Consider the following 27,929-nt stretch of genomic DNA (forward strand, 5'->3'; position numbering starts at 1 on the left):
TTTCCGAGTATGCCACGCAGGACGCGCAGATATAAACTCGACGTGACATTTCTGTGAGGATGGGATAGATGAGGTCAGGAGGGGAACGGGGCACAAATGCAACGTCAAATGCCGCCAGAAAGCCAGTCTTCATCCGGGTCCGCGACGCGCGAATAAAAAAGCCCGGCCGCAGGTGACCGAGAGGAGCCACGCTATCGCTTCCAACGCGGCCGCGCACGTCGAGGTTCGAACGGCGCCCTCAAATTTTGTATTTAAATGACGCCCGCGGCGGCGTCGTCGAGTTACCTGCCTAATTGGCCAGCGCGGTGGAGCGAGACGCTCGTAAACTCGAAGCGGGCCGCTGTTCGCATATCCCCCCGGTTGCTGGGCGGCATGCGTCGCGGCCCTAAAACTATAAACGGAGTAGGGAAATTGAAACGACAGGGAAACCGGCATTTCAGTTTCCACAAACACACGAAGTCGTTTTGAGGTGGTCGAAAATAGGTGGTGGGCGTTTAACCTTACGGGTTGACCGACTAATACTTTAATTTGGACTTTTTTTTTTAAACTAGTTTTAAAGTCAAGCGAGCAAAATTAACCAGTGGTGCCGTCCTAAAAATGTGCGTATACCTTTTTCCAGTAGCGATCTGCGCATGCGCGGGCTGCTGGTCCGCCATTCTTGGCAGTAGCCTCCGGCAAAATAAACAAAAGGGCGCCCCCCCCAGCTTTCTGTTTGGGGAGAGGCTATGCTGTCCAGAGCTGCGCGTTTTTATTTTTTCTCTTTCAACAGCTCGAAGTGGGTTCGTAAGTGCACACAAAAAGGGCTTTCTAGGGAAAGGGGCAAATACATTTGAGGCTGACACTGGAAGCACATACAAGCCAGTGGGGGAGTAACAAAAATGAAAAAAAGTAAAGAAAAAGGGGCGCTTCAACCACTGCAAATTAGTCACGGGAACGACGCCTGCTACGGTGACATTCACGTGAAAGCCACGGGTGACCGGTTGGTGCGGAAGGGGCTACAGTACCAGGATATTTTATGTGGACGAGTTCTACGAAAGCTCGACGTTTTGTGGGCGTGCATTGCTGCCAATTTTAGTTCGGCGTGGCGGCCGCTAGGAGGATCGGTACTGGAAAAAGGTCCATTAAGCCGGCTTGCGCCCCAACAGGAGACGGTGGGACTACATGCCCAAAGATTTTACCGACGAAAACCGCGTGCTGGTAGCAAACAAAGACAAAATTGCTATTTAATTTTCTGCTCGTATACAAGGTCGCCTTCATGAGACCCCAAAATGGGAAAACACGAATTCACCGCTTTGTGCCACGTATTCCAAAAAGGGTATTGTAAAAAAAAAAAAAAAATGACTGACGACGTCAACCGGCAGTCACAGCTTGACGCGGTGAGTGCGTTTTTCAATGGGCACGGCGCTAGACCCATTGAGGTTGTTAGATCTCAAAATGTGACGTTAGGCCTAACGCCACGTGTTTAGCCTTAACGTCGATAACTTTCAAGTTGAGCACTGCGACGTACGTCCAGCTGTGGGCACCTAACGTCGGACCGTCCCATACCCCCTTCGGCCCCTCCCTCCCTGCGCGTCAACTTTTACGCCAGCAAGTTATAAACCAGAAGGATGCTCCACAAATGAAGCTTCCCGAATGAGGTTTCACCAAGCGAACGAGTTCACGCGAAACCGGCTGAGGCAACTAAAATACCTCATTCACGCGCCAGAGACAAGACGTAGTGTTCTTGTGTCGAAAATGCCAAAGAACACGCGAAAATAAACAGATGATAGGGAACACAACAAATGACAGACGAAATTCAACGCGCTGCTGCTGAGAGGCAAACAAACCATGCGGTTCCAGGCGCTCGGGTCGCTCGGGTGCGCGATGCAAGCGAGACCTTCCGTGGGCAGAGGCCCGTCACGTGCTGCCCTCTACACGAAGCGCGGAGAAACTTTCCGGCGCCAATTCTGAAACCAGATTCCAGGTCTCGCCGCTCCGCGCGTTCCCATTCGCCAAAAAGTAGGTCGCTTCCAACGAGCTGCCCATTAAACCTCCCGTTGCTTCTTCGTACATGCTCATTTGTAACCGGGGCTGGACGCATTCGCACATGGGTCGCGCACTCATTAGGAGTGCCGGGACAGCGCCGCGCGCCCAACCCACTTGCTCGCGAGCAGGCCCGTTTAATTCTTACGACTTCAGCCCGCGTTCTTCGACTCACACGCTGGCACAGTTAGACTTCACTCGAGGAGGTTCGCGGTACACAGGCTGGTAAATCACAACGGCCTCGGCCCGCTTCTGACGGCCTCGCCCAACGGTCCTGGTCCTGCTGGTCTTCGGCCCTATTTAATTATTTAATTGCGCTTAGGCCTGCATCGATGGCGCAACGCAAGTCAACACTGCTAAGCGCCAGGCGCAAACGTACGTGCGCGAATCGAATGTTGGTGCCATGTTGGCTCATTTCTTACCTGCCTTCAAAGAGAAACCTTCTACGTTGTCCTACAGTCTTTTTTGCGCTTTTTAAACGCAACGGAAAATTGTCTGTCGCTCTACTCAGCCGCCCGTCGGCTGAAACTCTCTCTCTCACACACACACACACACACACACACACACACACACACACACACACACACACACACATATATATATATATATATATATATATATAAGAGTTGGCAGTCAAAAAAACTTCAGAAAGCAAAGGGGAGGATGTGGTAGGTCATTGAAACGGATAAAGAATTTGAAAGAAAGTGGAGAAAAAATGCCCGCCAGGTGGGATCCGAACCCACGACCTCCAGAATACTGGTCTGGTGCGATTACCACTACGCTGCGAGGGCCTCTGTTCTGGCAGTCTTGGTGCCATAGGAAGCTTAAGAGGGAACGCTGGTCGACCACTCTTGACATGTCGTAGACACTCGGGTCACGGCCCGGGGGTTAAAAAGAAGGTCCCATTCACCCCGAGTAGTCCGAGTGGCGCTGGCTACCACCCCCAAGCACAGGAAACAAAAATACCTCAGAAAGTGGAGGGGAAAATCGCCCCGCCGATAGCGTAGTGGTCATCGCACCAGACCGGTATTCTGGAGGTCGTGGGTTTCGGATCCCACCTGGCAGGCATTTTTTCTCCACTTTCTTTATCGGTTTTAATGCCCTACCACATCCTCGCCTTTGCTTTCCGAGGTTTTTTTGGCTGCCAACTCTTATTTTTGTCTTATTTCAACGAGCGCCTCATGTCCTATTCTGATTCGCTATATATATATATATATATATATATATATATATATATATGAGTCGAATAGAAAGTGGTGAAAAAATCCCACCCGGCGGGCATTTTTTCACCACTTTCTTTTCGACTCAAAAAATTCTTCATCTCTTTCTATGACCCACCACAACCTCCCCTTTGCTTTCCGAGGTTTTCTTGACTGCCAACCCTTATTTCTGTCTTATTTCACGGAGCCCCTCATTTCCCATTTTCTGATTATATATATATATAGAAAATGAGGTGCTCGCTGAATTAAGACAGAAATAAGGGTTGGCAGTCAAGAAAACCTCGGAAAGCAAAGGTGAGAATGTGGTAGGTTAACTGATGAATTTGGAAAGACAGAAAGTTAATATATACGCACACGCGCGCGCACACACACAGAACAGAACGCGCTTTCGCCAAGCTGCCCAAGTATGCCGCTCTCGCGCTAATAATTGGCTGGTATAATGGCCAATCTCCTGCGTCCGCGGCGACATTCCTCTATGCCTCTTGCAGAAGGCGCGAGACCAACGAGAGCGATGGTCCGGCCACTCACCACTACGCATCGCCGTTGTTACACCGCTCGCGATGCCAATCGGCGGCCGCCAACGCGCAAAACATCGCCGTGAGATGGGAATAACCGCAGAACGGGGACAGTCGTCAAGACATCCGCGGCCAGTTCGCCTACTTGGACGCGTCCGCAGGACATCTAGGCTCGCACGTCGTAGGAGGCCGACGGTGGACCTCGCACGGCTGCGACGCGCTAGGGTAACAACCGACGAGGCCACCTGGGAGAACGTTAAAAATGAGCGCAGTAGCCGGCGTTACGAAAACTGCGACGGTCGCCCTCCCCGGCTAGCATCAATCAGGGACGCGGCGCAGTACACGCAAGCGCAAGCCGGACAATCCACCTGTCGCAGCAGGGGGTCGATTTCATCGCCGTATTCGGCCAAAGCGAGCCCCATTTGGAGCAGCGGAATTTCGGTGAGGTAAAAAGGAGACTGCAGGCAGCAGTACTCACCAGCGTGGGTCACTGGGTCGGCCCAGATTGCTTGGGACAGCTCACGGCACTGCCTTCGACTAAGTCGAACTGCCAGCTATGCTGGAATATGCACTGCCGACGAGAGTATATACATTACACGAATTTTCTTACACTACCTTGGCTGAGACATGCATGGCAGCCTGCGTCCTCACAAGTCCATGTGCAGTGCACAAGTGAAGTCGTTTTACAACAGACATTCAAGTTTCTCACCTGGTAAACATTGTCTAATTACTTCACCAGACTAAACATTTAAATGCATAGGCCATGTTCTGAACTGTTCTCTGCTGATTTACGCACATTTTTAAGTGGGAAAAGAATGCCTGAAAGATCAGTTTCCCTCGCACCGCCCTCCCGACCCATTTGCCCACATCACCTTCGGCGACACACTGTCAAGTTTTCTGAAGTGCTGAATTTCGCTGACTGCTGGCATGTGTAACTTCCACGTATGGTGCATGAACAAGAAATTGATACTGACCATAAAATGTTAGAAAATCAGAATTTCCAGATAGCCTGTTGCAAAACACTATGATGTCATTGCGGTAGTTAATGTGGCGGTCGTGAATGGCACACACTGTTTTTGCTTCTGCCACCCATCACAGATAAACCAAGGCTCTAGACTTCTGCCAAATATAGACGAATAATGCACTGCATGCATCAAACGATGCAGTATGTCGTGCAGCTTGTCTTGCTTGCAAGCAGCCATTTTTTACACAGTTTAGCCGAGTGAACCAAGGTGCGAGTTACAAGTGTAAAGAGTCATTTCTGACTCGCACAGCACGTATGTGGTTTGCGACCACCTCATCACCAAAACCAGCTGGAATACAGCTGTGGCTTCAAGCTGCACGTAATTTAGCATTATGCAATGAAGCACAGGTGTCATAGGCATGATGTGGCTTCGTTTCTTTGACGTCAGGTTGCCAGTTATTGTCAAACAAGTCGGGTTTCCTGGCCCGGCAGAGACTAGTGACGTTGCACGGTGCAACAACGAGCTGTTCCTGATATAAACGATGCTTGGCTAAAAATTTATGTTGTCGGAAGTTGACAAATTTTCATTTAGTCTATGATGATTGCACAATGAGCAAAGCCAAGTTGAATGTATGACAATCTTTCTTCGCAAAAACACACAGGGCAGAACCACTGCAAGGCAAATGCAAAAAAATTAATCAGCCTAGGGTGGCCACTCCAGGTAAGATACGTATGATTTAAGACCACAAATGTGTAATATAATGCTCGAATATACTATTTATGTACAGCAGAAATAAAGGAGACTGTCTGACGGCTAGCGTAATATATTTACTGAGAGCTTTACAAGCACACCTGCACACTTTTTCAGCTTTGCTAAGCAGCCAAGAAGGCACACTGAACAGCCCTAAAGCACATTACTGACAGCAATGGGATCATGTAGCTAGTACTTGTGGTTTTCGCAGTGGGCAGTGATACGGCAGCTTATCTAGACTCACTGCATACTACATCCCTCAGATGTGTGGATAGATTTGGACTGTTGAAGTGCCCTTCAAGGGTAGACTTTCAGTTAGTTATCATGAAAAAAATGGGGGGGAAATTTGGTAAGCAAATGAGTCAGTAGTTAATTGTATTGTGGAGGAATTGATGCCTCACTGTAAATCGTATCACTGTACTCAAGCCATACCTTTCCTAAAAAATGGCAACATAACGAGGTTAAATGCCAGCGCAACATGCTACATTTAACGATGAGCAGCATGCACCACTGAAGGAGGCAGGCACAACAGGCTCACCTTGCCACCTTGATCCCGAACCCACCCGAGGAGACAAGGCATGCGGCTTGCACTGACCTGTCTGGCGTGTTGCACTGGACGAGACGACGCTGGCCGGCAGGGCGTTGCTAAAGTGCACCGTTTTGCTGCTGTGCATGCAAGGCGATTTGGGCTGCGTGGGCGATGTCCGCCTTGACAAAGCGGGACGGCTCATGCTAGTCGCCTCTGGGCCAGCCAGGCACCAAAGGGGGGAAGGGGGTGGGGAGGAGTTAGGGGCCCCGGTTAGTCGGGTTAGTGCTGTGTACACAACCCATGCCCCGAAAAAAAGTGCCCCAGATAAAAGGTGGCCTCTCCACCCACCCACAGTGCAAGTGCAAACAAAGTGGCCGTACATGCTAGTAGTGGGAGTCACAAGGCACATGCAAGAACTAAGCAGTTACAAGTGTGGCTCCCCGACCAAATGCCAAGTGTTTAGTTGCCACAGTTGTTGCAATTGACGAGTTCTTAAACGGTGGTGACACAAATTCAAAACCGCAAGATTACTCCAAAATCCTGAGAGATGTCGTACAAGAAAATACACTCAAAATATTTGGGGTTAATTGCTTCTTTGCACGGAATAGACCACAATACAGCAGACAATGACTGTTGTAAACGCCTTCTTTGCAAAAGTGTGTATACTAGTGGCACAAGAGAAATTCCTACACTTCTGCAGGATACCCAGTGGAAGACGGGTATTCAGAGCGACTTTGTAAAGTACATATGGGCAAATTTTTGCTTGAGCAAGGCTTAGAAAAACAGGGGGCAGGGGACAAACTTTTGCTAATGTCACGCCAAATAGCAAAGGGACTTGCCTCTCGCGTTTGAGACATCTCTCGGGATTTTACAACAATGGTCAATGACAATTTTCCGGACAGCAAGAAAAATAAAAAGTATGTCATTTCCAACACTGTGCTTATGTCAGTCATGCAGGCCACACCATATCCTTGCCAGGTAACAGGAAATGAAGAAGCACTCCTTCAGTGAAAGAGTACTTCACTGACACGAGAGGTCAACCTTCATCCGGGGTGCCCGCTAACTAAACAACAAACCATCAAAGCGAGCCCTCAGCCTTGGACTGCTCGAGTCTTAGACTGCAGGGCCATGCCTCTAATGTGCTGTAGCTACTCAAACAACATGAAGCAGAGCAACACAAAATGGCACCATCAGCCAGCCCCTAAAAACATCACTCGTTTTTCATCGGTACCGACAATTTCTCGTTTCACAACGAACCTAAAAACTATGCTGCTGCCTGAAAATGAACATGCACATGCTTTGTGAAGTGACAACTAACCTGCTACACTATGCTTCAGTCACTTTTCTGCGGGTAGTACGTCACTACAACATTGTTCCCCCAAGCGCAGTCGCCAGTAATAAGTAATCCCAGCTTGAAAAGCACAGCTTTATTTCCTAGGCCGGTCAGAGTGCAGGTGACCAGTCAGAAGCTTGTCACGTCCGCTTACAGACCAACCTATGCACATAGCTTTGGCATCCACTCCATCACAAGAGCTGCCAAAACCTGGCAGGTGATGGAATACCGCTACCAGTACCTGATCCGGCCTCTGTCCTGTATTCAAGTGGACTGCAAAGCATGTCTCGAACATGGAAATAAATACACCCATTGTTAGATTGCGTTCTCAGAACCATAGGCCCCCTGCACTGCACAGAGGCAACCGAGGGCGCACCACTTTTCCCAATTAAACCTCCCTGCAATGCCCACAAGGACTTCGATTAACGAGTGGGTATTTCTTGGCAGCTTGGCACAGTGCCTGACGAGCTGTGTGAACGTTTTGTGCAATCCGCACTAATGTGTCGCTTCACAGTACAGTATAAGGTGAGAAGAAGAATAATTAGAAAGAGTATATCGGTGCAGCCTTTCCGATTTTGTGGGCACTGCTGCTGCTGGGGTCTCGCTTCCACGCAGATTTCCTACGCCACTCTTATATGTCGCTCGCCTCTGTGTTTAGGGAACCCTCACTGCCCCAGCGGCAGCGTTTCGGAGAGGCTACCATGCATCTTGAAGTCAGCCTGGTTAAGTTATCACTGCCAGCCAAAAGAAAGACCTCGCTCATTCTCACTGACAGTATGTATGGGTGACGTCTGAATTGCACGAGTCAAGTGTGGGGATGTGGACATTGCTTTGTCCACCCTTAACATCACAGAGTTTGTCTGTAATTGTGATAACTCCGGTGCTGGCGCAATATGTGTGTCCAGAAGTGTACGAAAGTGTGCTGTGCAGTAAGTGCGCGAAAACGAACGCGACCTTGGCCCACCTACTGTGGGACTGTGAACTAAATCCAGTGGAGGCAACCACCTCAACGCGTTGGCCGGACGATATCACAAGTGCTATGGACTCGTGTGACCACTATGTTCAACTCCGGGCAGTCCAGCGGCTCGAGGCTGCTCTTGCAGGGCAGAAGCGTAGGGAGGCGCCGACGGGAGGTCTGAGGGATCACACCCGACGACCCTCCGCGCGTCGACCTCGTAGACGCCCGCAAGGCGTTGTCTCGGGGACGACTTAGGAAACGTCAAGGAGGGGGCAGGCCCTGAGTGGCTCCCGCCCACCTCCCCCCGCAGGACAATTCAATAAAGTCTTTCTCTCTCTCTCTCTCTCCACCCTTAACATCAGTTTGGCAGCAATGCAAGCATAAATTAAAGGCTTTCCTGCCCTGCACTTCACTCAGGACAAAGCATGAGCTGTGATCCCTGGTTATGACAGCAGCCACAACAAGACACCATCGTTGGTATTCACCGAAGGCTTTAATGTCAACTTTGGAAAACTAGCGCACTGTTGGTTACTGGCCTTCATAGAAGATGTCTATGACATGCGTCTTCTTGACTGTAACTCTTCCAACTCATCACTGCCCGTGTCAACAACTGGTAGTGCAATTTTAATTGACCACGTGTTTGCCAGGTGGGCTGGGACGCTGAACGTTTCTGGGTCTCATATTTCTTACTCACCTTTGCTTCACTTAATGTTGATTCCCACCTGCGCACCTGATTAGCTGGTTACAAAATCTGCCACTGATACCGTTATCTTCACCAAACATTTTTTTTTACCATCATTTTACAGTTACCATCATTTTTTTGCGGCTTTTGTTATCATATCATTACCTTAGATGCCTTATTTTTGTAGGAGTTGGTGGCTTGAGGCGTGATAAAAGTGGCTGTTGATAACTCAAGCAAGGTGGCGATGCTTACATAGATTGAATCTTATGAAGAGACGCAGCGATGAGTTCGTGATCTTACCTACAAAAAATGATGTCCTATATCATGATGCATAAAACGGTCCTACTGCTCGGGAGGCAAACATCACTGTAATGTGCCAATGTGGCAGAAAACATGAAGCTGTGTGCCTACAGCTTGCAACCCACTTCTGAGCCTATTTAGAACCACCCCCATCATTCACCCCCTGTTTAATGTCATCATAGTTTGTTTGCATCGCACACAGATTCCTGCCACTAAGACGTGTTACCTTCCTTTCCTTTCTTTTCTTCCAGGTTCAGTAATGAGCAGGTGCGTTGCAATCAACTTTCTCCGCAGACACCAGCTTTCAGGATCTCCCACTGTCTTTCCACGTGACATTGCAGCATACTCAACCTTTGTTTAACCATTCGCTTTCCAGATGAGCGCAAAGTCAATTTTCAAATTGGAACATTACAGCTTAAAGGGACACTAAAGGCTGAGTAACTTTTCGTTTCACCTGAAAGAATGTGTGTTCCGTAGCCCTCTCAGCTTCTGTTCGACAGCCAACAATGCCTTGTTTGCTGAGAAAAAAAAATAATTACAGCTGGCGTTTCTCTATCCCGCTTCCCTTCCACTTTGTCATGACGTTTCCGAGCACGTCACAACGCGGCCGGAGCGAGCTGGGCCTGGTAATAGTAGATCGCCGCCACCTTCCGGAAATCCTGTCCTCACTGGCTTCCAATTTTGTCACAGCCAACCAGGAAGGGTTTGCTTTATGCCATCTTGGTGCGGCAGCATACATTAAATTTGGCCACCAAGCGCCCTTGATTTGGGGGAAGGATGACGTCGGCTGAGCTTTTCTGGGAATGTGCCCAGGAAGTGCCTCCAGCTGGAAGCCGGTGTTGAAAACACGTTTTTTTCAAGTTGATCAAACAATTCCACGGCCGTCTCGTTTCTGGTCGATGGCGCTAATAATGTCTGCTTTTGCCACTGGCTGTGTCAAGTATACATGCGCTAGTAGTCAGTAGGTGCGGTAGGCTTTCGCGATCACCTGCATGCATGCGTCTTTTGACTGCGCTTGCATGCAAAGTGAAACATCTCAATGAAATCAAAGCTGAAACACAGCCTCGCACCTGGGATGTGGCATGCCATATTTTATGATGTGTGCTTGTTGTGGTTTTGGTCTTTGCAAAAGCACGTGACCATCAAACGTTCCTGCATACATTTATTTTACATTTTCACGTCCCTGCTGCCTTTGTGTTTGTTTCAGAAAACACTAGGCAAGCTCCAACTATCCCATTTCACCATGCATTCGCGGTTTGTGATGCCGCAAAGAGTAGTGCGCAAAAGTGGATGGGGCGTCAACACTGTTTTTACGCTTTTAGCATTTTCTATGCTAAACTGCTGCCGCTGCGAGTTGTATATTGGTATTTACAATGCTCTCACCTACCGATATAGGTAAACTTGCTTTTACACTTTAGTAAGTGTCACTGCAAGCCCTGTGGCTCTACCTTCAAGGCTCGCAGGAACTGATTTTCATGCAAATAGCTCTTGGCATGGCTCGGCATACTCCTCGGTTTGTGTACGCTGCATCACAGGGCTCCAGGTAATACAATGTCCCGAGCGGAATTTTACCTTGGTTCACATGCCACATGCAGTTTACTGCTCGTACGAATGTGCTTTCTGCAGTCCTTCACAGTAAAGATCACAACCTTATTCGTTTTATTTCCGATCAATGTCCATTCGCTTACTGCTCCCGAAAGCACAGCACCTTTTCTAGTGGGACAGCCCAAACAAAGACTAGTGATTTTTTTTTTTTTTTTCCTTAAAATTGAATCTGAAAAATATTTCACCACAGGGGCAAATTTTTAACACTAATTACAGCCTCAAAGCTTGGGTTAATGAGATATAGCTAATCTCCATGACTACGAAAACAAGTTTGTCTTTGTGCATCAAAGTTCCCTCCACACATCTTTGCTGTAATAATTAAGCACAATACCCCCGCTGCTTCTTGCATTATCTAGTCTCGCTAGTTACAAAACGAAAAAGGAGCCCCAGACACACCAAACAATTTCTCCCAACCTGCCTGCATAATTAGCAGCTCTAGGTTCCAGGAAGCTCTGAAAGAATTAGGTTCAACTTGGCAACAAATATATGCTGGGAATAACCAGATGAAAACAAGCAAAGAATACGATCAGTTTCAGTAGGTACAGTCATTGATAAATGAAATGCGAGCACAAAATATGGATGTGAACATGCAAAATCAAAGAAAAATGTTCATGGAGATCAAGTAATGGTGTCCTTGCGGTATACTTGAAGAGTCCTATTACTGGACTTTGGTATAGTAACTTAGACATGTGGAAATTTGACTTCCTTAGGAACAGAACTTGCTATTTAGGTGTCCCTGTTCATATTTCTGTGCTCTTATTTTATTTGTCTACGACTGCAAACACCTTATTACTGCCTTTTTTTTTTTCTAAGAATCACGTTACTGTGCAACAAGGACTTCAGCCAAGCCACAGATGCTGCCTTACTCTGTTAAATATCAAAACGAAATCGGCAATGGTTCGTGATTACATTCTAAGGAGCTCTGTCAGCCCTGTGTTTCCTCTTCATATAATGCAGCCACAAGTCACAGCCACATTCATAACAAACCAGTGCGGCTCAGAAGCAAAATACAAAAAAAATAAATTTTACAGTGATGTATATACAACATGTTTACAACACATCTCCACGCAGCGGCTGTTACAATAACCACTGCACATCTTCCCCAGTTATTTCCAAATTGAATGTGCTGGAGGCCACACACACATTCACAGACACGAACAAAAGAAAAACGAAAGTGGGCTAGGGAAGCCTACTGCAGGGGAAAAAAAAAAAAAAGAAGAAAACACCAATCCATCAAAGAAACATGCCTCCCATGCTAGAGTGAGCTCTGCTGCACATCCAAGTAAGAAGCTGTGCATAATGTCGTGCAGCCTCACCCCGGCGCCCATGGCGTCAGCTTGGCATGAAGCATCGAAGGCCGGGTCAGGACTTGCTCTCTTTACCTTCCTTTTTTCTTTTTTGTTAATGAGAGAAAGCTCCTTTCTTTTTGGTACTAGAGGGAAAAGAAAAAAACACAGCTCACCCTTGGGGGCTGGCTTTGAGCAGACGTTCCATGGCCTTGGATAGTCCGGGCGCTTAGGAGGTGGCTTTGTCTTGCGCTCTGACAGGGCTGAGAACACATGGGGGAGATGAAGGCTAAGTAAGTTCAAGTAGAAGGAGGACGGCAGCATCTCCCTCCCAAAAGAAAAAGAGCAGTGGTGTTGCAGAGTTGCTTCTCGCTGAACCGTGCCTTTCGTTAATTTCTCAGGTCCATTTTATTCTACGATAAAAACTGAGCCCTAAGGGATAACGCATTCAAGTCTGCCAGAAACCCGGCCTACTTCATATCTACATTATTATACAATAGACTCCCTTCAAGACAAGCTCAAAAGGACCATGCAAACTTGTTCGCCTCATCAGAGGTTCGTCTATCAGAATATTAAATTATGAAACCCCGCTTGCTAGACACAGCAGGTAGCTCTCCTTGCGAGGCAAACACAAAGAGGTGAGTCGCTGACTCAGCGGCCGATAGCTGTGGTGGAGGTAACGCAACCTCACACGCTCCCGCTGAGGGACGGCATTAGTAGAAGAGCCTCTGTTGCTACATCCTGTTTACTTTTTTTCTCCTTTCCTCCCCTTTTTGTTTTTTTGCGAGACCAATGTGCGCATAATCAGCCCTGATACTCCTTGCTCTATTTGTTTTCTTTTCTTTTGCTTTACCACAGGCTCTGCAGGTTGGGGGTGGCAGAAGTAGTGGCTTCATCCGTGGGTATTTCTTTCTCGCTTCTCTTGCTCTCTTGTTCCGTGGCACAAAGACGCAGATACACTTCTGCTGTTGCCGCGTTTTCTTTCTTTCTTTCTTTTTTACTTTCCCTTGGGTTGCACGAATGCCCTGCCAAACGTATGTGGTGGCGGTCACTACAAAAGTTCGTCTTAGCAAAAGAGTACGTGTGAGAAGGTTCACTTTAAGCAAATCTTTTTTTTTTTGCATTGGGTCCGCGAAAAACCAAACAAACGTACCCATGTTGTTCAGCATATACAAAACTTCAGCTTAACGGAGTTCATATTAACGGGAGTCTACTGTATATATACGCCAAGGCTTCCGCAGGCAATTTCATTGTACCTCTCATCGCTTGAACATCAATGAGGAAAATAGAGTGAAGTCTGAAATTCTAGCTGCAAACTGCCAGCAAGATTTAACAAAACTGGCTTGGAGCTAGTTGGTACAGGACAGTGGCAAAAAAGAATAGGGTGCTATGCAGACAAGGAAAAGATAGAAGTTGGCACGTGGATATCTTGCCTGCTTAGTGCCCTAATCGTTTTTACCACTGCCAGTAAGGTGTTGAATGGCCCATGAAGACAGAACACAACTCTGTTCAATTTGAAAGTACTCATCTGTGGTAACACAGTCAGCTCACTTCCAGTCCTGAAAGACATTTTTTTATCAGAAAAAAAGATAAGAAATATTGAACTCTCCGATTTCATGCTAAACAATATCAGCAGTAATAAACAAGGGGATACTAAAGACAGTGTTACCAGTGCCTTAAGTGCACACTAGCATTCAAGAAACACTATCAAAAAGAGCAATTCGTGTTTCTTTGCAGTGGCTTAACAGGTAGCCAGCTGCCAATCACACAAACAACATCCTGTGAGGTCATAAAGACATGACGGGAAAGTGGCTTATGAGTCGCCACTGTGTCGTCTGTTTTCCCTAATACAGTAAAACCTGGTTACAAGAGACACTGTTACAAGAGACACTTGGTTATCAGAGACATTTGAACGAAAGCATTTTGGTTGGTTTTCCTATGTTCGCCATGTTAGCAACATTTCATACAAGAGACCTTGGTTACAAGAGACACATTTTCTGGGTCCCTTGAGTGTCTCTTGTAGCAAGGTTTTACTGTAACTAGATTATTCGTGTGAAGTTCGCATTCAGTTGGCATCATTGTTCCTCAGTCAATGCAGTCCTGCGAATGAACCACACTTGTATTTCGCCTTCGTCACCCCTTCAAGCGCATACGTAGGTGCTGCTACTGATTTCCTGCCTTTCTTTCAGCTGACGACACACACACACACACACACACACACACACACACACACACACACACACGCGCGCGCGCGCGCACGCATGCACGCACAGAGAGACAGACAGACCTCACAAACTACCACAATTCCTATGTTCTTGGTCAAAATGGTCTCACCAGACTTCACTGAGGCTGCTCCCTTTCCAGAGGAATGGACTGATGCTGCGTCTGCACCTGCAAAATCGAGTGCAAAAAGGCACAGAATCTCTTAATCACGCTGCGCAGTGCCAACATACTCGGTACTATACAGCTCAAGCCACATGCCCTTTACACTTGCTTGTGTTGAGGTGGCTACATAAAAGCACCTGAGTGGTGCCCCTGCTATAATTTATTTTCTCCTCCGTCCCTTATTTCGGGCATGGCACACTTGTCAAGGCGTCTTTTTTGTCCCGACAGAGTTAGGGTTGCCACTTTTCTCCGAAAAAAAAAACCCGGCAATTCAGATTGGTGGGGGGGAGAAGTAGAAGGTTGAATTTGTGTTGAAAAAAAAGACGCCACATTTTTTTTATTGACATGCAATGCCATTTCTTGTAGCTTTTCCCTACAGAGAAAGCAACACATAACGTTTGCACTGAAGGCAAGTTAGGTTTCGGCTATTGCTCTGAATGTGCTGCACTGAAGAGTAACCGCACTTGCTGGCGGCATTCCGTTGTGCTGTTCCTCCCTTTGGTCCCCTTCCATCTCGGGAATCATGCTCGGCCGTGCATTTCCTCTGCTCGCATTTCTTTGCGCAGCTTGTCGACACATTTCGGCTGTTGTAGTACATGTATTTACGCTTACAAAAGGCCAAAAATAAATAACCGCAGCACGATAGCCAAAAAACCGGCCAATGGCGGCCGGTTTTAGGTACAAACCGGTAACCAGCCCACTGTCTAAAAAACCGGTCGGGCTGGTCCAAAACCGGTCAGGTGGCAACCCTAGACAGAGTGCAATGGCTTGTGGCAAGATGTATTTATTGTGTTTCAGGGTGTTTTGGTGTTACACCCTGAGGCACAACCCTTTGGTCACCCTTTGGCACCATTTCACTCGTCGTAGAAATTAAAGTCGAAAAAGATGGGCTAAAACTGCCGAGATGTTCCCCTTCAAACCGTGAACATAAAAAATCAAGCAGCCCCCTGACCCTTTAGAAATTTTAGGAAGAAAATGTCTTCCTGTAGTAGACAGCAGGGCCGTACCCAGAAATTCTTTTCGGGGGGGGGGGGGGGGGGGGGGGGGGTATGAATTTCGGGAAGGGGGTAGTTTTGCTGAAAGCAACAGTAAGTATTGTTTACGTCCTGCCTGGAAAAGATTTCGGGAGGGGTTTGAACCCCCAAACTCCCCCTCTGGGTACGGCCCTGGTAGACAGCAGTGACTGGGTGAAATGCCCTTGCTCCAGCAAGGCTACCTTCCCTATAGCTCTGCTTTCTTGCTTTAATAGCCACCTTGATCATTCCACATTAATATACCGTATTTACTCGCGTAATGAACCCACTTTTTTTTCCAGAAAATTCGGCATGAATTTGGGGGGAGGTTTCATTACGCGGGAAAAAATTGCAACAACATATTTTTTAAAAGTTGAAACCCCACACAATAAAGTTGCTAAGAGAAGCACGTCAGAGCCTTACAATTTCCGTAAAAACACCTGGGTGATTATGTAATGGAATTTCTTTTTTATTCTGAACATGATAGTGGCTCCCTACTCGCCATAGAGCTGTCCTCCTCACTGAAGTCGCTTGCGGCTTTACATTCGCAGTCGGCCCACAGCGCACCATCTTCCGTGCCGTCAAGGCACTCCAAAACTTCTTTTCACACACCCGAAACTTCCTTTTTTCGGGCCCGCGAAACACACGACGATCCTTGTTCACCGACCAAAAACCTTGTTTTCGTCCGTAGTGTACACGCAGTGGGTAAACATTGAAGTGCCGCCCAGCCGTGCGGTTTCCATGTGCATCAATGCATGCTCCACCACCTTCAGTTTAAAACCGTCTGCGCAGCTCGTGCACTGGCCCATCGTATGGCGCGCACCAGAAGCACAAAAAACGGTCGGAACACAGCTGAACAACAACACGGATCGTCATGGCAAATTGGCGGAAATGCAAGAGCAGGGGAGTGAGGAGTACGTTTAGTGCTTTGTTTGCACACCACCAAAACCAGCCAGAACGGCCAAGAGCAGGGAAGGAGTGTGGAGTGCGTTTTGCGCTTTGTTCGTACACCACAATGTTTTTATGGCGCAAGGTTTGTTTTGTGTTCAGCAGGTGGCGTACCGCAAGCGCGCAATTTTTAAATTGTCAGCTACAGCATTCCCGCTTATGTCTCCGGCTACTGTTGGGATTCTTTTTGTTGGAATGTGTTTTCAGCATTTCTGTGTGTACTGTGGCGTGATAATAAGTTACTGCGATCGTCTGCAGCATCAGCAACCATGCTGAGATAAAAACATATCCCCGCTGCATTTTTTGTTCAAAGTGACAAAAAGTAAATTCTCAAGAATAAAAGTGGGGGGAGGGTTCATTATGCGAGTGGGTTGATTATGCGAGTAAATACGGTATATAGAGCACTTGTACACATGCTGCCACTAAAGGACCACATTCTAGTAAAATAACTATCAGCACATTATATTTCATACCAGGCATCACAGAACAACTTCGTTCCATCTCTCTACTAATGTCTAGCAACTGGCTGGCCAATATGCCCTCTGCCAATCTATAGTATGGGCACGTGCCCTAGGTCTCGGGATTCCGGATTATAATACAGATAGTACAAATACCACCTTGTTGATTCGGTCGTAACTGGCACATTGGTCACCACTTGTGTGTACAACTAGAGCTAAAACAACAGACACCAAATACAGAAGTTCGTCACCTTTCAAGATGCTGCCATCAGTTGCTGTGGTGGTACTATCAGCAGTGTCATCCTTTGACGAATCTCCAGCCCTGAAAATATATGCATTAAAAGATTGAGTTGGATACAAAAGCATAGTAAAATAATAACAATAACAATAATGTTCTTGCACCTGCAAAGTGTGTTACAACAAAGGCAATGGATAGATGCAATCATTACAAAATTTAGACAAAAAAGTTCCTTCCTTTTGAAGCCGGTGTTAAACTAGCATTTTTTGGATGCAAAGTTCAAATTTCTAGCAAGATGAAATCACCAGTAAAACATAGAATGCTGAAAAAACAAGAAAGACAAAAATCGGATAGTCCATAATCTACAGGGCCATTACTGTCAGCAAGCACTGCTACTCCTTTTGCTCTACCTGCCGATACCGAGATTCTTTTTTTGCTGTTTCATTCTAGGATGCACCCAAATATGATGTAACCTGCTTTCAATTAAAGAGGATTCTACATGGTATTTCAGCTTCACTTTAATTATTTTGGACAACTATCTTTGCCCCGTGAGCACTGCAGAACCCACAGGTTTCGAATTACCCTTTTCTGCTACAAACTTGTTCATAGGGGTTTGCAAACATGCAAACATGCACGAGGTTGGCACCATAGCACCCTGTTTTCTTCCAAAATTATGGCCGAGTAGGAAAAGCATGCTTGCGCCGTACATTTCATGGAAAAGGTGGATTGGTTGCGTTGTCATATCATATCTCTAACAGCTTCTCTATGACGAAATTCTAGTAAATCATCCAGGGTAGGCTGCACCGTAGCACAGGGCTCAGGCACTCCAACGAAGGTTATGTACATAAGTCCTAAATAAGATGTTAATATACTTTGCAAAGTGACTGTAAGGTTTGACCACGGAGGTTGTTGCACTGCTGGCACCCCCCACGACGCAAACGCGGAGGCATCGAGGCCGCTGACAATTAAGCCACCTGGATGCAAGGTGCGCAGGGAAATGAGCAGGGTGGCGTCCACAATGGCAAAAGTTACCGCTCCCTTTCAGTCTTGGGTGGCGTACCACCCGCGCGTAGGTTCTCCAAACGCCCCTTGCTCAGTTGACGTGTATTGTACTATGCCTTACTTTTTAACTGCGGAGCTGTTGTAGCTGGCTGTGTGGCACGTAACGCATAAAAAATACTACGAAAATGTTCAGCGCTCGTGAGTGCGTGCCTCGCGACGACCGCCCAGCGTCCCCAGCTCACAGAAAAACTTTAGCAAAAAAAAAAAAAGAGGAAGAAGAAAAAGAAAACTTTTGAGCAGTGCTTTGCGTTGCCTAGCAACCAACAACGCCACAGCTGGCACAACACATGCTCCACGGATGCGACTCCGGGAATGCTGTGCATGCGTCGTGCACTTACGCATTGCCGCTGCGCCCCAGCTGTTGTCAAGCGCTACCGAGCATATAATGCCTGGCGTGAAGAACACGATGATATTGATGCATATGACCATGACTACTACTAGCGCAGTGATAGCGGAATATGTAAATAAACAATTTCAAACTTGTACAAATGTTTAGTGATGTGTCTTTCAGTGCTCACTTGGAAAGAAATTCTGGAGCTTCGCCATGGTTCAAGCCTCGCGCGACTTAGTGCAGGCTTTGCCAGTTTTCTTCTCAGTTCTTTTAACGAGTTTCCCTTCCCTCACCGGAGCCAGGTAAGAAGGGGGCCTTCTTGCTATCCAACTAGCTGTTGGTCGCTGCTGCTGGTCCCGCGGCACCGGTTAGACCTCGGCAAGCATTTTCTAAGCTGCACTGTGGCTGTTCTAGTTGTCCTGTATGTACGTGTACATAGTTTAGACTCGGAGTTTGCCTCGTGATGTCCCTAACAGCGACACAAGACATGGCAGCGCATTCCTGGAGAAGAACTGAAATTGACGGCGATTTTTCATGTCCGACTTCTTCAATCCACGAAGCTAAGCACCAAGTATTCTTGGGTTTTAAGGTGCAAGCCAAGAGCCCTATTGGGTGAAAAACTGGCGTTGTTGTTTTGAATGCCCCGTACAGAAAATGGCCACCACTGTAAAGAGTAAATAAAAAAAGCACTTGAGTTTATACAGGAACTGAGCCAAGGTCTCCAGAGTAGAAGCCAAGCGCATTACCGCAACGCTACCTTTACACATTGCCGGCAATGAAACGATACATAGCCTCATTCATGCGAAGCTGATGTCATATTGTGTGCAACAGGTGCACGCCATTCTCAGAGAATTCGGATTATGAGTCTGCCAAGCGTGCGGCGCTGATGTCACATCACGGGACAAGAGCACGTGACAACATGTCATGAGAGCAGGTGCCACCTCAGCCATGACGAACACTAATTCTGAGGAAGGGTGTGTAATAAAATTTAGCGGATGTGCAATAGATTCGAAGAATGCCATAAAGCCTTCAAGTCACCTTCAGAGCACAGGAGCAGACTTGAGTGCCCCAAGGAGTATTTCCTACTTTTTATATTTTTATGCAGTTAACACGCACAATATCCTTGCGTTTCTTAATTCTGTATGTATGGCACTCCAATCATTTTTGCCGTAGGCTTTCAGTGTAGACTAACAAACCAACCATGAAAAAAAAAAAAAAAAACCCAACCTGCAAATTAAGAGCAGCTACCCTTACTTTGGTCTGTGAATGTCTTGTTGCCCGGTTATCTCTGCTGCCAATGTCCAGAATCCACAGCCAAACAAAAAAAGTGACAGTAGTGGGCATGCAGCTCTGACACGTCCACAACAAAGCACTGCACATTCTCAGGAGCGCTCAGGTTTTACTACCATCACAATGCTTTTAAAGCAAAGCTTTCCTAATCCCATCGAGTGGTTTCCACGTCGCGGCAGATTTGACCTTCATTTGACCGCAGCTGCGCCGTATCCTTGGCAATGCATCACATGACTCGCCGGGCTGAGTTCTGCCAACGACCACAATCACCCAATATAAAGAAAAAAAAATGGCCGAGTTCACCGCTGCCCATAGAGTGAAAAACCAACTCCAGAGGGAAGGCTTCCCAGCCAGCCTGTGTATGATGAGCCTATGTGGCGCATGCTTGGCGCATGCGCTCTCCACAGCTGGTTCGCGTCTGACGATGTGACTCGCCGCATGCATCTGAGCTTGGCCATGAATGAGAGCGAGTCTGGGCTGTCTTTTTTGAGCGTTGCGTGGGAGCTGGACGCTTTGAGCCGTCGTTGGCAAGCGGCGTCTGACCACCCCGCGGATATCGCCCAGCGAGCCTATCGGCTCAGAAAATGCCGGAAGCAGGAAGACAAATGTAGACTAGCATAATAATTACAGCTAAATCAAAGGTTAACCAATGGAAACCCATTAACCAGGCTAAGCCAAGCTTTCGCTTTGCCTATCCAGGATTATCTGAGCTAAGCCGTAGCCATCTTTCCCCTAGCTATGAATACTGTACCCGGCCCCTTCAACAGGAACTACACGTTCCATGCAACGTGTACTTGCACAGCACCCAGAAAGTTATACTGACATTTTGTGTCCACCCACCATGCAAACTCGTGTTCCATACCACCGCAAACACTACAACAACCTAACGATGCACTTCTCTGCTAGCTTATCATGCATTATAGCGAGACGCTCATGTCAAGGGTTGTCACAGACCCTTCAACTACTTCGTACATGGTTGGAGAGGAGGTAGTGTGGGAAGTATGAGAATTACTACCAGCCTTCAACATTTACCTCAAAACATCCCCATTTTCCTCCTCCCCTAATTCTTGTTCCCAGCACAAGGGTACAAAAAAGGATCCGCACAATCCTTCTTGATATACACAATGAAGACTGTAGATTTATCCTTCTTCCCTGTGTTCAATGCACTCTGTTGCCCTGCATCCTAGTATGCATGTACACAATACACGGTGTAGGAGGGGGTTGTGTTTGCAATGAGGGATGACATCTGTGAGACACTCATGTTTCGTCAAACCCCCTTTCAAGGCCCCTCTACTAAACACTTCACAGCAGGTACTCTTTAACAGTCAGTGAGTGCTTTAAGCTTTGGAATCAGCACGGCAGAGCAGGCTGCACACCAAGGTGTGTGATGGATTAGGAAGGGTGTGAAGCGCTCATTGTTGCACTACCAGCCAAAATTCACATAGCCGTGTGCTGGCCACTCTTATCTGTTCCTCGACAAAGCAAGTGCCTTACGGTGAGCCATGGGGGTGCTCGCTGGTCGGCGTTGCATCGTCTGCTTCAGTTCGGACGCTGCCACGGGACGATGTGTTACACCGCAGGGACTTGCGCAACATTGGAAGCAGTGCAGTGGGCCGGACCGGCTGCTGCTTGGCACCTTCCAGGTTAGTGAACACCCTGCTCCTCACCTCTTTCACCTGTGCCACATGGGAGGGGAACATCGGCAGAGGCGACAGGTCATGGAGGTAACAGATCACAGAGGCAGCTGGCAGCAAATGAACAAGCTCTGACCATTCACCATTTTCAAAAACAGCCCTCGAAGCACTAAGGACAACGTATGACTCTTGTAACATCTGCTGAGTTGGGCTAGAGAAATGGTCTAGCATTCAAGAAGCTCGGCAAAAACTAACGATTCTGTGCATTGAAAAATTGATTTTAGAAAGAAGCCGGGTAAACATTTACACACATATTTCTGTCGATGACTTCCAGGGCACCATTTAAAGTTTAGTTTTAGTGGGAGAATGTTGCACACTGGAGTGCATTCCTCACAGCACCGTCAGACATGCTGCTCATGGAAAATATGCCTCAGCAAAGGATCGTGATAAATGATAAAGTAGTCGTATGAGCTGTATACAACTCCTGTTAATTACTAACAATTGAGCAATGTTTCATAGTGAACACTGTTCGAAAGGAGTTTAAATATAGAGTGGTGACAAAGGTGATAAAGTTTCTACAGGACAAATTATATTGCTGTTGTCTGCATTTGAGAAAAGCTAAACAAACTGCCTACACTTTAAATGCGCGACCAAAGCTTACGAGTCAAGATGTTTACCTTGGGCTTCGCCTTGTCATCGGCCATGCTGGCTGCCAACTTTGAACTGACCTCATCCCATTTGCTCTTCTTTGGTTGCCTGACAACTCTTTTTGCAGCCTCTTCGCTCTCTGCCTTGCTCGCCTCTATCATGGCCTTGACCTTGGACACCACCACTTTCGGTGCTGGCTTTGGGAATGAAATGGGGACCCTCTTGGACACTGCTCTGTCAGCCTTGGCAGCCGCCTTTTCCGGGCTGCCGGCTGGGTCCTCTCCGGAAGGCCCGGCCACCTCCTGCTTCTCTGATTCGGGTTTTAGTGCAGGCTCTTCAGTGGCCTCGCCTTCAGCCGATGCCTCTGCAGGACGCACGTCTGGACTGCTGTCCGCAGCACACGCGGGTTGCTCTTCTTGGGCAGCTGTGTCTTCCGAGCTCGCCGCAGGTTGTTCCTGGGGTGCAGCAGCAGCAGCTGCTTCATCTTGCTTCACGGCCAACATGGGATTCTGGGACTCCGGCGCCTGCAGGCGAAGAGATGGCTGATGCCTCCCGGCGGGTGAAGGAACGCGGTCACAGTCCGAGCAGAAGTCCGGATGGAGATTTCGTCTGTGAAACTCCGACTCAGAGACGGCACCACTATCTTGGCTACTGCACGTCGACCACCGCATCGTCTTGTCCTCGCACGGGCTCACCGCCGTCCCGGCCTCGCTCTGGTACTCCACCTCAGAGTCGCCCTGGAAGCCCGTGTCCGTGCTGCGCACAGTGTAGGCCGACGTGGGCCGTTTGGGCCGCGCTCCCTCTTCCCCCTGCAGGCTGCTCAGATTGACCGCGGTCAGCGCATCTGCTGCGCCGGGAAGCTCACACTCCACAGAACCAATGCTGGTCGCAAACCCAGATGAGCACTCCAGGCTGTCCGACGTCTTGCGGGCGCTGGACTCGTCCATGTTGAGGTCCGTAGTGACAGACGGAGAAGTTTCCGACGCCGAGCGGCTCAGGGAAGGAGGCTCATTGGTGATGATGGCTCCGCTGCGAGCCACCACGGTGTTGAGGTAGTCGACTTGGTCAGGAAAGTTGTACTGCAATATCCGCAGCACATTGCTGCTTATCATTGGAATGTTGTCATCCGTAATCGCGTCGTCTGTCATCAAGGTTGCGCAAGGGGCACAGTTGTCGTCCTCTGCTTCGTCGTCTAGCAGGTCTGCCACATCATCTGTGGAAAACGAGCTTGGAAGAACTCCACTGATGGAAACTGAAACGTCCCTCATGGCGCCATCTGTGAGGATTCCTAAGCTCTCTTGCTTCGAGCCATCATCCATTTCATCCATTGTTTCAGCAATGGGTGACAGGAAATCTACACCTCCAACAGCACCTTCTGGGCTATGTGAAAGTGCTTTTTTGACACCCCTGCTCTCGCACTCATTGTCATTCTCGTGAATGGGAGAAAGGGCATTTTTGACAGCCGCGGTTGGATCCGGAGCTGGCTGCTGTGGCGGCAATTCACTCATCAGCGCGTTACGAAGTTCTTGAAGAACTTCAGGGCTCACATGCCGATGTGATGAGGAGTCTTGATGGTAATTGTCGTCAGAGTCACTCCCTGGTGAGTCGTCAGTGTAAGCATTCCTCCACAATGGTGCATCTTCAACACAATCGGAGCCACCTTCACTCCTGAAATCCGAGTGATGACCCGCACCACCGCAACTTTCCTCGCTTGTGCCTACTTCTCTTTGCCTTGACAGCGAGAATTTCCCCGACACCCCAAGCTTGGGGAGACGTGACAGGGCTGATGAGCTTTTTGGCTGGACTGCCGGTGGGTCATTTTCCACTTGTGCTGGTGCAGACAGCTCTGGTAGCGTTGGCACAGATTGCTGGACGCGCAGTTTCACGTTTGGTTCCGGCACAAAAATACCATGATTCGGACGGCACACAAAGTAGGCCACACCATCGACGGTGCCACTGTGCTTGCCCCCCGCTGCCTCCTCCAGCTCTACACCGCACAAAATGCCTTCGGCAAAATGCGTCTCGCCGTAGTACCGAAGCACACCATGTTTCGATTCTCCTACAGACACAAGATCGCCAATCTTTAAATTCCTGTGGGGTCTCTTCACTGCTTCCTCGGTGGGCACTCCTGCACTCTGGTGATTCGATGGACTAAGGACCGCCTGTGAGTGGGGCTCTGGAGCTGAAGGAATGTTTGGAGTGGCTTTCGGGAGCAGCTGTGTGAAGTTCTCCAGTTTCTTTGGGACCACACGCTGAGGTCTTGGGATGAAGCGAGCTATCTTGGAGCCCCTCTGCGGCACCGTGTTGGGAACCTGAGCCTGGAAATTGAAATAGTGGATCAGTCTCAGGCGAGCACAAACACCAGTTCCACACGCACACACACGTGCCAGAGAAGGCTCAGCAAAGGGCACAGGGAGATGCCACAATTCGCAACTGCAGCCCACTAACTGGTCTGGTGTAGACCACTGCTCTCTGGGTCCCACGAAGAAGCGTTTTCCTGTTCGCACAAGCCGTACCCTCCTCGCCAATCAGAAAAGGAAACACGGTTCCCTCTCCGCAGCCCTCAAAATAAATACGCCCTCCCTCGCTTTTGCCCTCTTATATCTTCACATGTCGTGTGCCCCTTTCTCACTTGCGTTTCTGGTCCCCCCCCCCCCTTTGGCAACAGGGGGAGGGCAGGCACTCCTGACCCACATTCGCGGGCCCCGGCGATCCGCTCTTTCCGCGCGGTAGCCGCGAATCCATGCCCTCCCCCGTTGCATTAGGAGAGGCGGAGAACATGAAATGAGCCCGCAAAGCACAGCGTGGTTTTGAAAAAGCAAATATTAAACACGGGCGGAAAGGTGAAAGAAAGAAAAAAAGAAAGCCGTGCCCCGCACGCGCGACGAACAATACGAGGCGCGCGATGCAGCGCACGTTGTACGGCCTGTTCTCGGAGGCAGAAGGGAAAGGTGTGTCGTCGTCGCGGACGAAAGGAACGAGCCTTCGGGAGAGCAAAGACGTTCATACCTACGCGATGTGTGCGAAAACGTCCTAGACAACTTGCTATAATTTTTTTTTTTTTTTCTGTTCGTCTCACTACCATATTCTTGCGGTTTGCTTTGGTTTGCCTTTCCCTCACGCCTCGGCAAGACCCCGCACATAAAGCCCAGCACGAAACAGCGAACTCGGAGAACAGTTATCTTCAGATCAAGCGCGACTGTGCGTAGCTACCGGTTTTCTAAAAGCAGCACACTTCAGTTGACATTTCGCTCACGTTTTTTCTTCGAGTTATTTCCCCGTGGAGAAGCCCTAAAAAGCGTGAATTCCTCTACAGCCCAAACGCGCCCGAAAGTGTGCTGCGTGCGATGGTTACCAACTTTTTTGTTTTGTCACTCAAAACGAACTTATATCTTTGTCTGGAGACTTCTCAAGCCCCAACCACCTGCTTCTACGCAAAAAGTGGGCACTAGTATGCGTTGTTTCAATATTAGAGATGGAACAGGCCGAAGGGTAATCATACACACGAACTTTACTCGCGCTATAATTCGGCAGCACGAGCTGAGCTACAAGAAAAGCAAGAGGTCTCTACGAAACCACATTCACAAAGTGTTCCTTTGTACTATTTTTCTCACTCGGGGAAAAACACACGACGTATGCGAGTTGTCTAGAGCATATCCCGCCGCGACACAGTATTGATCTTGTGCGACACTCATCTCGTCACACGCAGCCGCGCGGTCGACAACCGCAAAGCGGTCCACATAGCCTTTGACCCGCCAGAAGCATAAATCTTTCGCCAAATCACAACGAGTTGAAGTCGTGCGCGTACAACCACACAAGCCATCGGTCATCGGCAATAGATTACAGGTGCTGCGTTGTTGCCTCGCGCGATATGTTCGCGTGTCAGAAAAAACAGGCGTTTTCGTATGCACGCCGGCGCCACACCCCCGAAAAATACCCTTGTTTCTCCGCCGTAGTGTATTAGTCCACAATTCCTTTCATAATCTCATGACAAAAATCAGGATTTGGACGAAGCAACGGGCTGCTCAATACCGACAGCATAATGTGGCTAGCAGCAACGAAACGCGGTTGGGTAACGTTGAGCCACACACGCCGAAATTTTCGCTTTCAGCTGACAGTCCGATTTGAACAAAATAAATACCAGCTTAACGCCACACGAGCCGCTGCTTTGAGAACAACACGCCCGCCGCGTTGCAGTGCAGCGACAGCAGACGTTCAGCTCATATGGCGAATCGCATCGGCCGCAGCCCCGTCTCCACTCACCTCTGCCATTGCGGTCGGATCAACGGTATCCTCCTGCTCCCGCGCGCGGATTACGACGTATCACGCGCACATTTTCAGGATCTGAGAGGGCGCGAAGCAGATCAATTCTCCCCACAGCTTGGAAAGGGGCGAATGAAACAAGTTACACCGCGGGCACCATCGTCTTACAAACAACCGCATACGCTGCAGTCGTTGCGCGTCTTTCGCGTTGCTGTCTTGGGCTTTATTTTAGTTTTTTAGTGCAGTGGATAGGCCGATCGGCGTAGCGGGGCAGGTGGCAGGAGCGGCGGCGCTGCTGTCGTCACACGCGCGTGGCCTCATGGACAGGAATCAAGGCGCGCGCTTACTAAAGACTACCGCTACTTTTCAAAAAGGCGTTAAAAAACAGCCGATGTAAGAAATAGTGCAAAACAGGGTGCCTTTAGTACAAAAAAGTATAATAACTACATAAACAAAATGTCTATAAAAGATAAAATTTACATTTATAGAAGGAAATTATAAAAGAACTACTAAAATATGTTCAAAAAACGTACACTTGGTAATTGCGGGTGTAGGAAGTGGTGTAGGTAGCATTTAATCGATTACAAAGGATGGCTCGGTTGCTCGGTGGTTTTGGTTTTGGCACGTGTGCAGCGAAGCCTGCGACGTTGGAGTCGCTCATTTCCTCCGTGCCTGAGACAATCTCTGTCATTTCTGTCGCTTAATGGCTTTTCCTGTCTACCGTTTGCGGGTTTCTCATTGCGGTGTTGTAAACCTGGTCCAGGTTGCTGTTTCCCCGTGCATTGGGGGCGTCTGCCCGCCCAGCACACGGTGTGCACGATCAGTTGGCGAAGAGGGCGTAATGTGCAAGCTGTGATCATTCATTGTCCAGATTAATGTCCGTTATCCGTGGCGGAATTCTTGTAACAATAATCAACCCAACTGAGAACTGGCGTGATTTGTAAAATTTTGGTTTGTTAACATTTGTGTAAAGGTCTTCCACCCCTCAGGTAAATCTGCCACACGACGCAGCGTTATTTTGGCATATGATAATGTTTACAAAAGCAAACCACTTAAGCGCAGAGCGCGCGCAGGCTAACGCGGATAACGCACGACACTGTGTGGCGTGCTTTCTTGTCTGAGCGTTGTTTGTTTCGTTTTTACCGTATCGGGTTGCAGTGCCATGTGGCGCCGGCAATTAAGCTGTGAACCGAACCGTGACAACTCGCCTTAGTTGTTTTTGTTTTCTCCATTTTCGGTTTGTCGTTCGTACGTTCGTTCTCTCTCCGTTTGCGGTGTTGAAGCGGGCCAGGCGCGACCTACTAAAGGCCGAGAACGTAGGTTACACAGCGCGAGCTCGGCAGACGTTCCCGGTGTGCTGCGCCGAGTACGCCTGGCCCTTGTGCAAGCGGAGAACTTCCTTTCGAGAAATAAAAAAGAGGCATGAAATACACGGAGAACGAAAACCAGACGTGTTTCCGCCCACATATTCACATGAGAGGACCTTTCACGCGT

General features: G+C 48.4%; 1 protein-coding gene across 2 annotated transcripts in view; it reads right to left on the reverse strand.

The window, feature by feature from the left end:
* Positions 1-26,733, reverse strand: part of LOC144174125 (uncharacterized) — a 92,376-nt gene extending 65,643 nt beyond the window's left edge. The window contains exons 1-7 of one of the 2 annotated variants that reach the window (XM_077702594.1): positions 26,436-26,733; positions 22,202-24,490; positions 21,385-21,566; positions 17,221-17,291; positions 14,500-14,556; positions 12,342-12,428; positions 6,068-6,214 (exon numbers count right to left, since the gene is read on the reverse strand). In XM_077702594.1, the coding sequence (XP_077558720.1) occupies positions 6,068-6,214; positions 12,342-12,428; positions 14,500-14,556; positions 17,221-17,291; positions 21,385-21,566; positions 22,202-24,490; positions 26,436-26,444 (2,842 nt within the window). In that variant the 5' untranslated portion in view covers positions 26,445-26,733. The remainder of the gene's footprint in view (positions 1-6,067; positions 6,215-12,341; positions 12,429-14,499; positions 14,557-17,220; positions 17,292-21,384; positions 21,567-22,201; positions 24,491-26,435) is intronic. The other variant, XM_077702595.1, reaches the window with a different exon arrangement.
* Between the last annotated feature and the right edge of the window lie 1,196 nt (positions 26,734-27,929).

The sequence above is a fragment of the Haemaphysalis longicornis genome, unplaced genomic scaffold (genome assembly GCF_048455015.1).
Source record: "Haemaphysalis longicornis isolate Haplotype H1 unplaced genomic scaffold, Haemaphysalis longicornis Haplotype H1 scaffold_3, whole genome shotgun sequence".
Classification (NCBI taxonomy): domain Eukaryota; kingdom Metazoa; phylum Arthropoda; class Arachnida; order Ixodida; family Ixodidae; genus Haemaphysalis; species Haemaphysalis longicornis.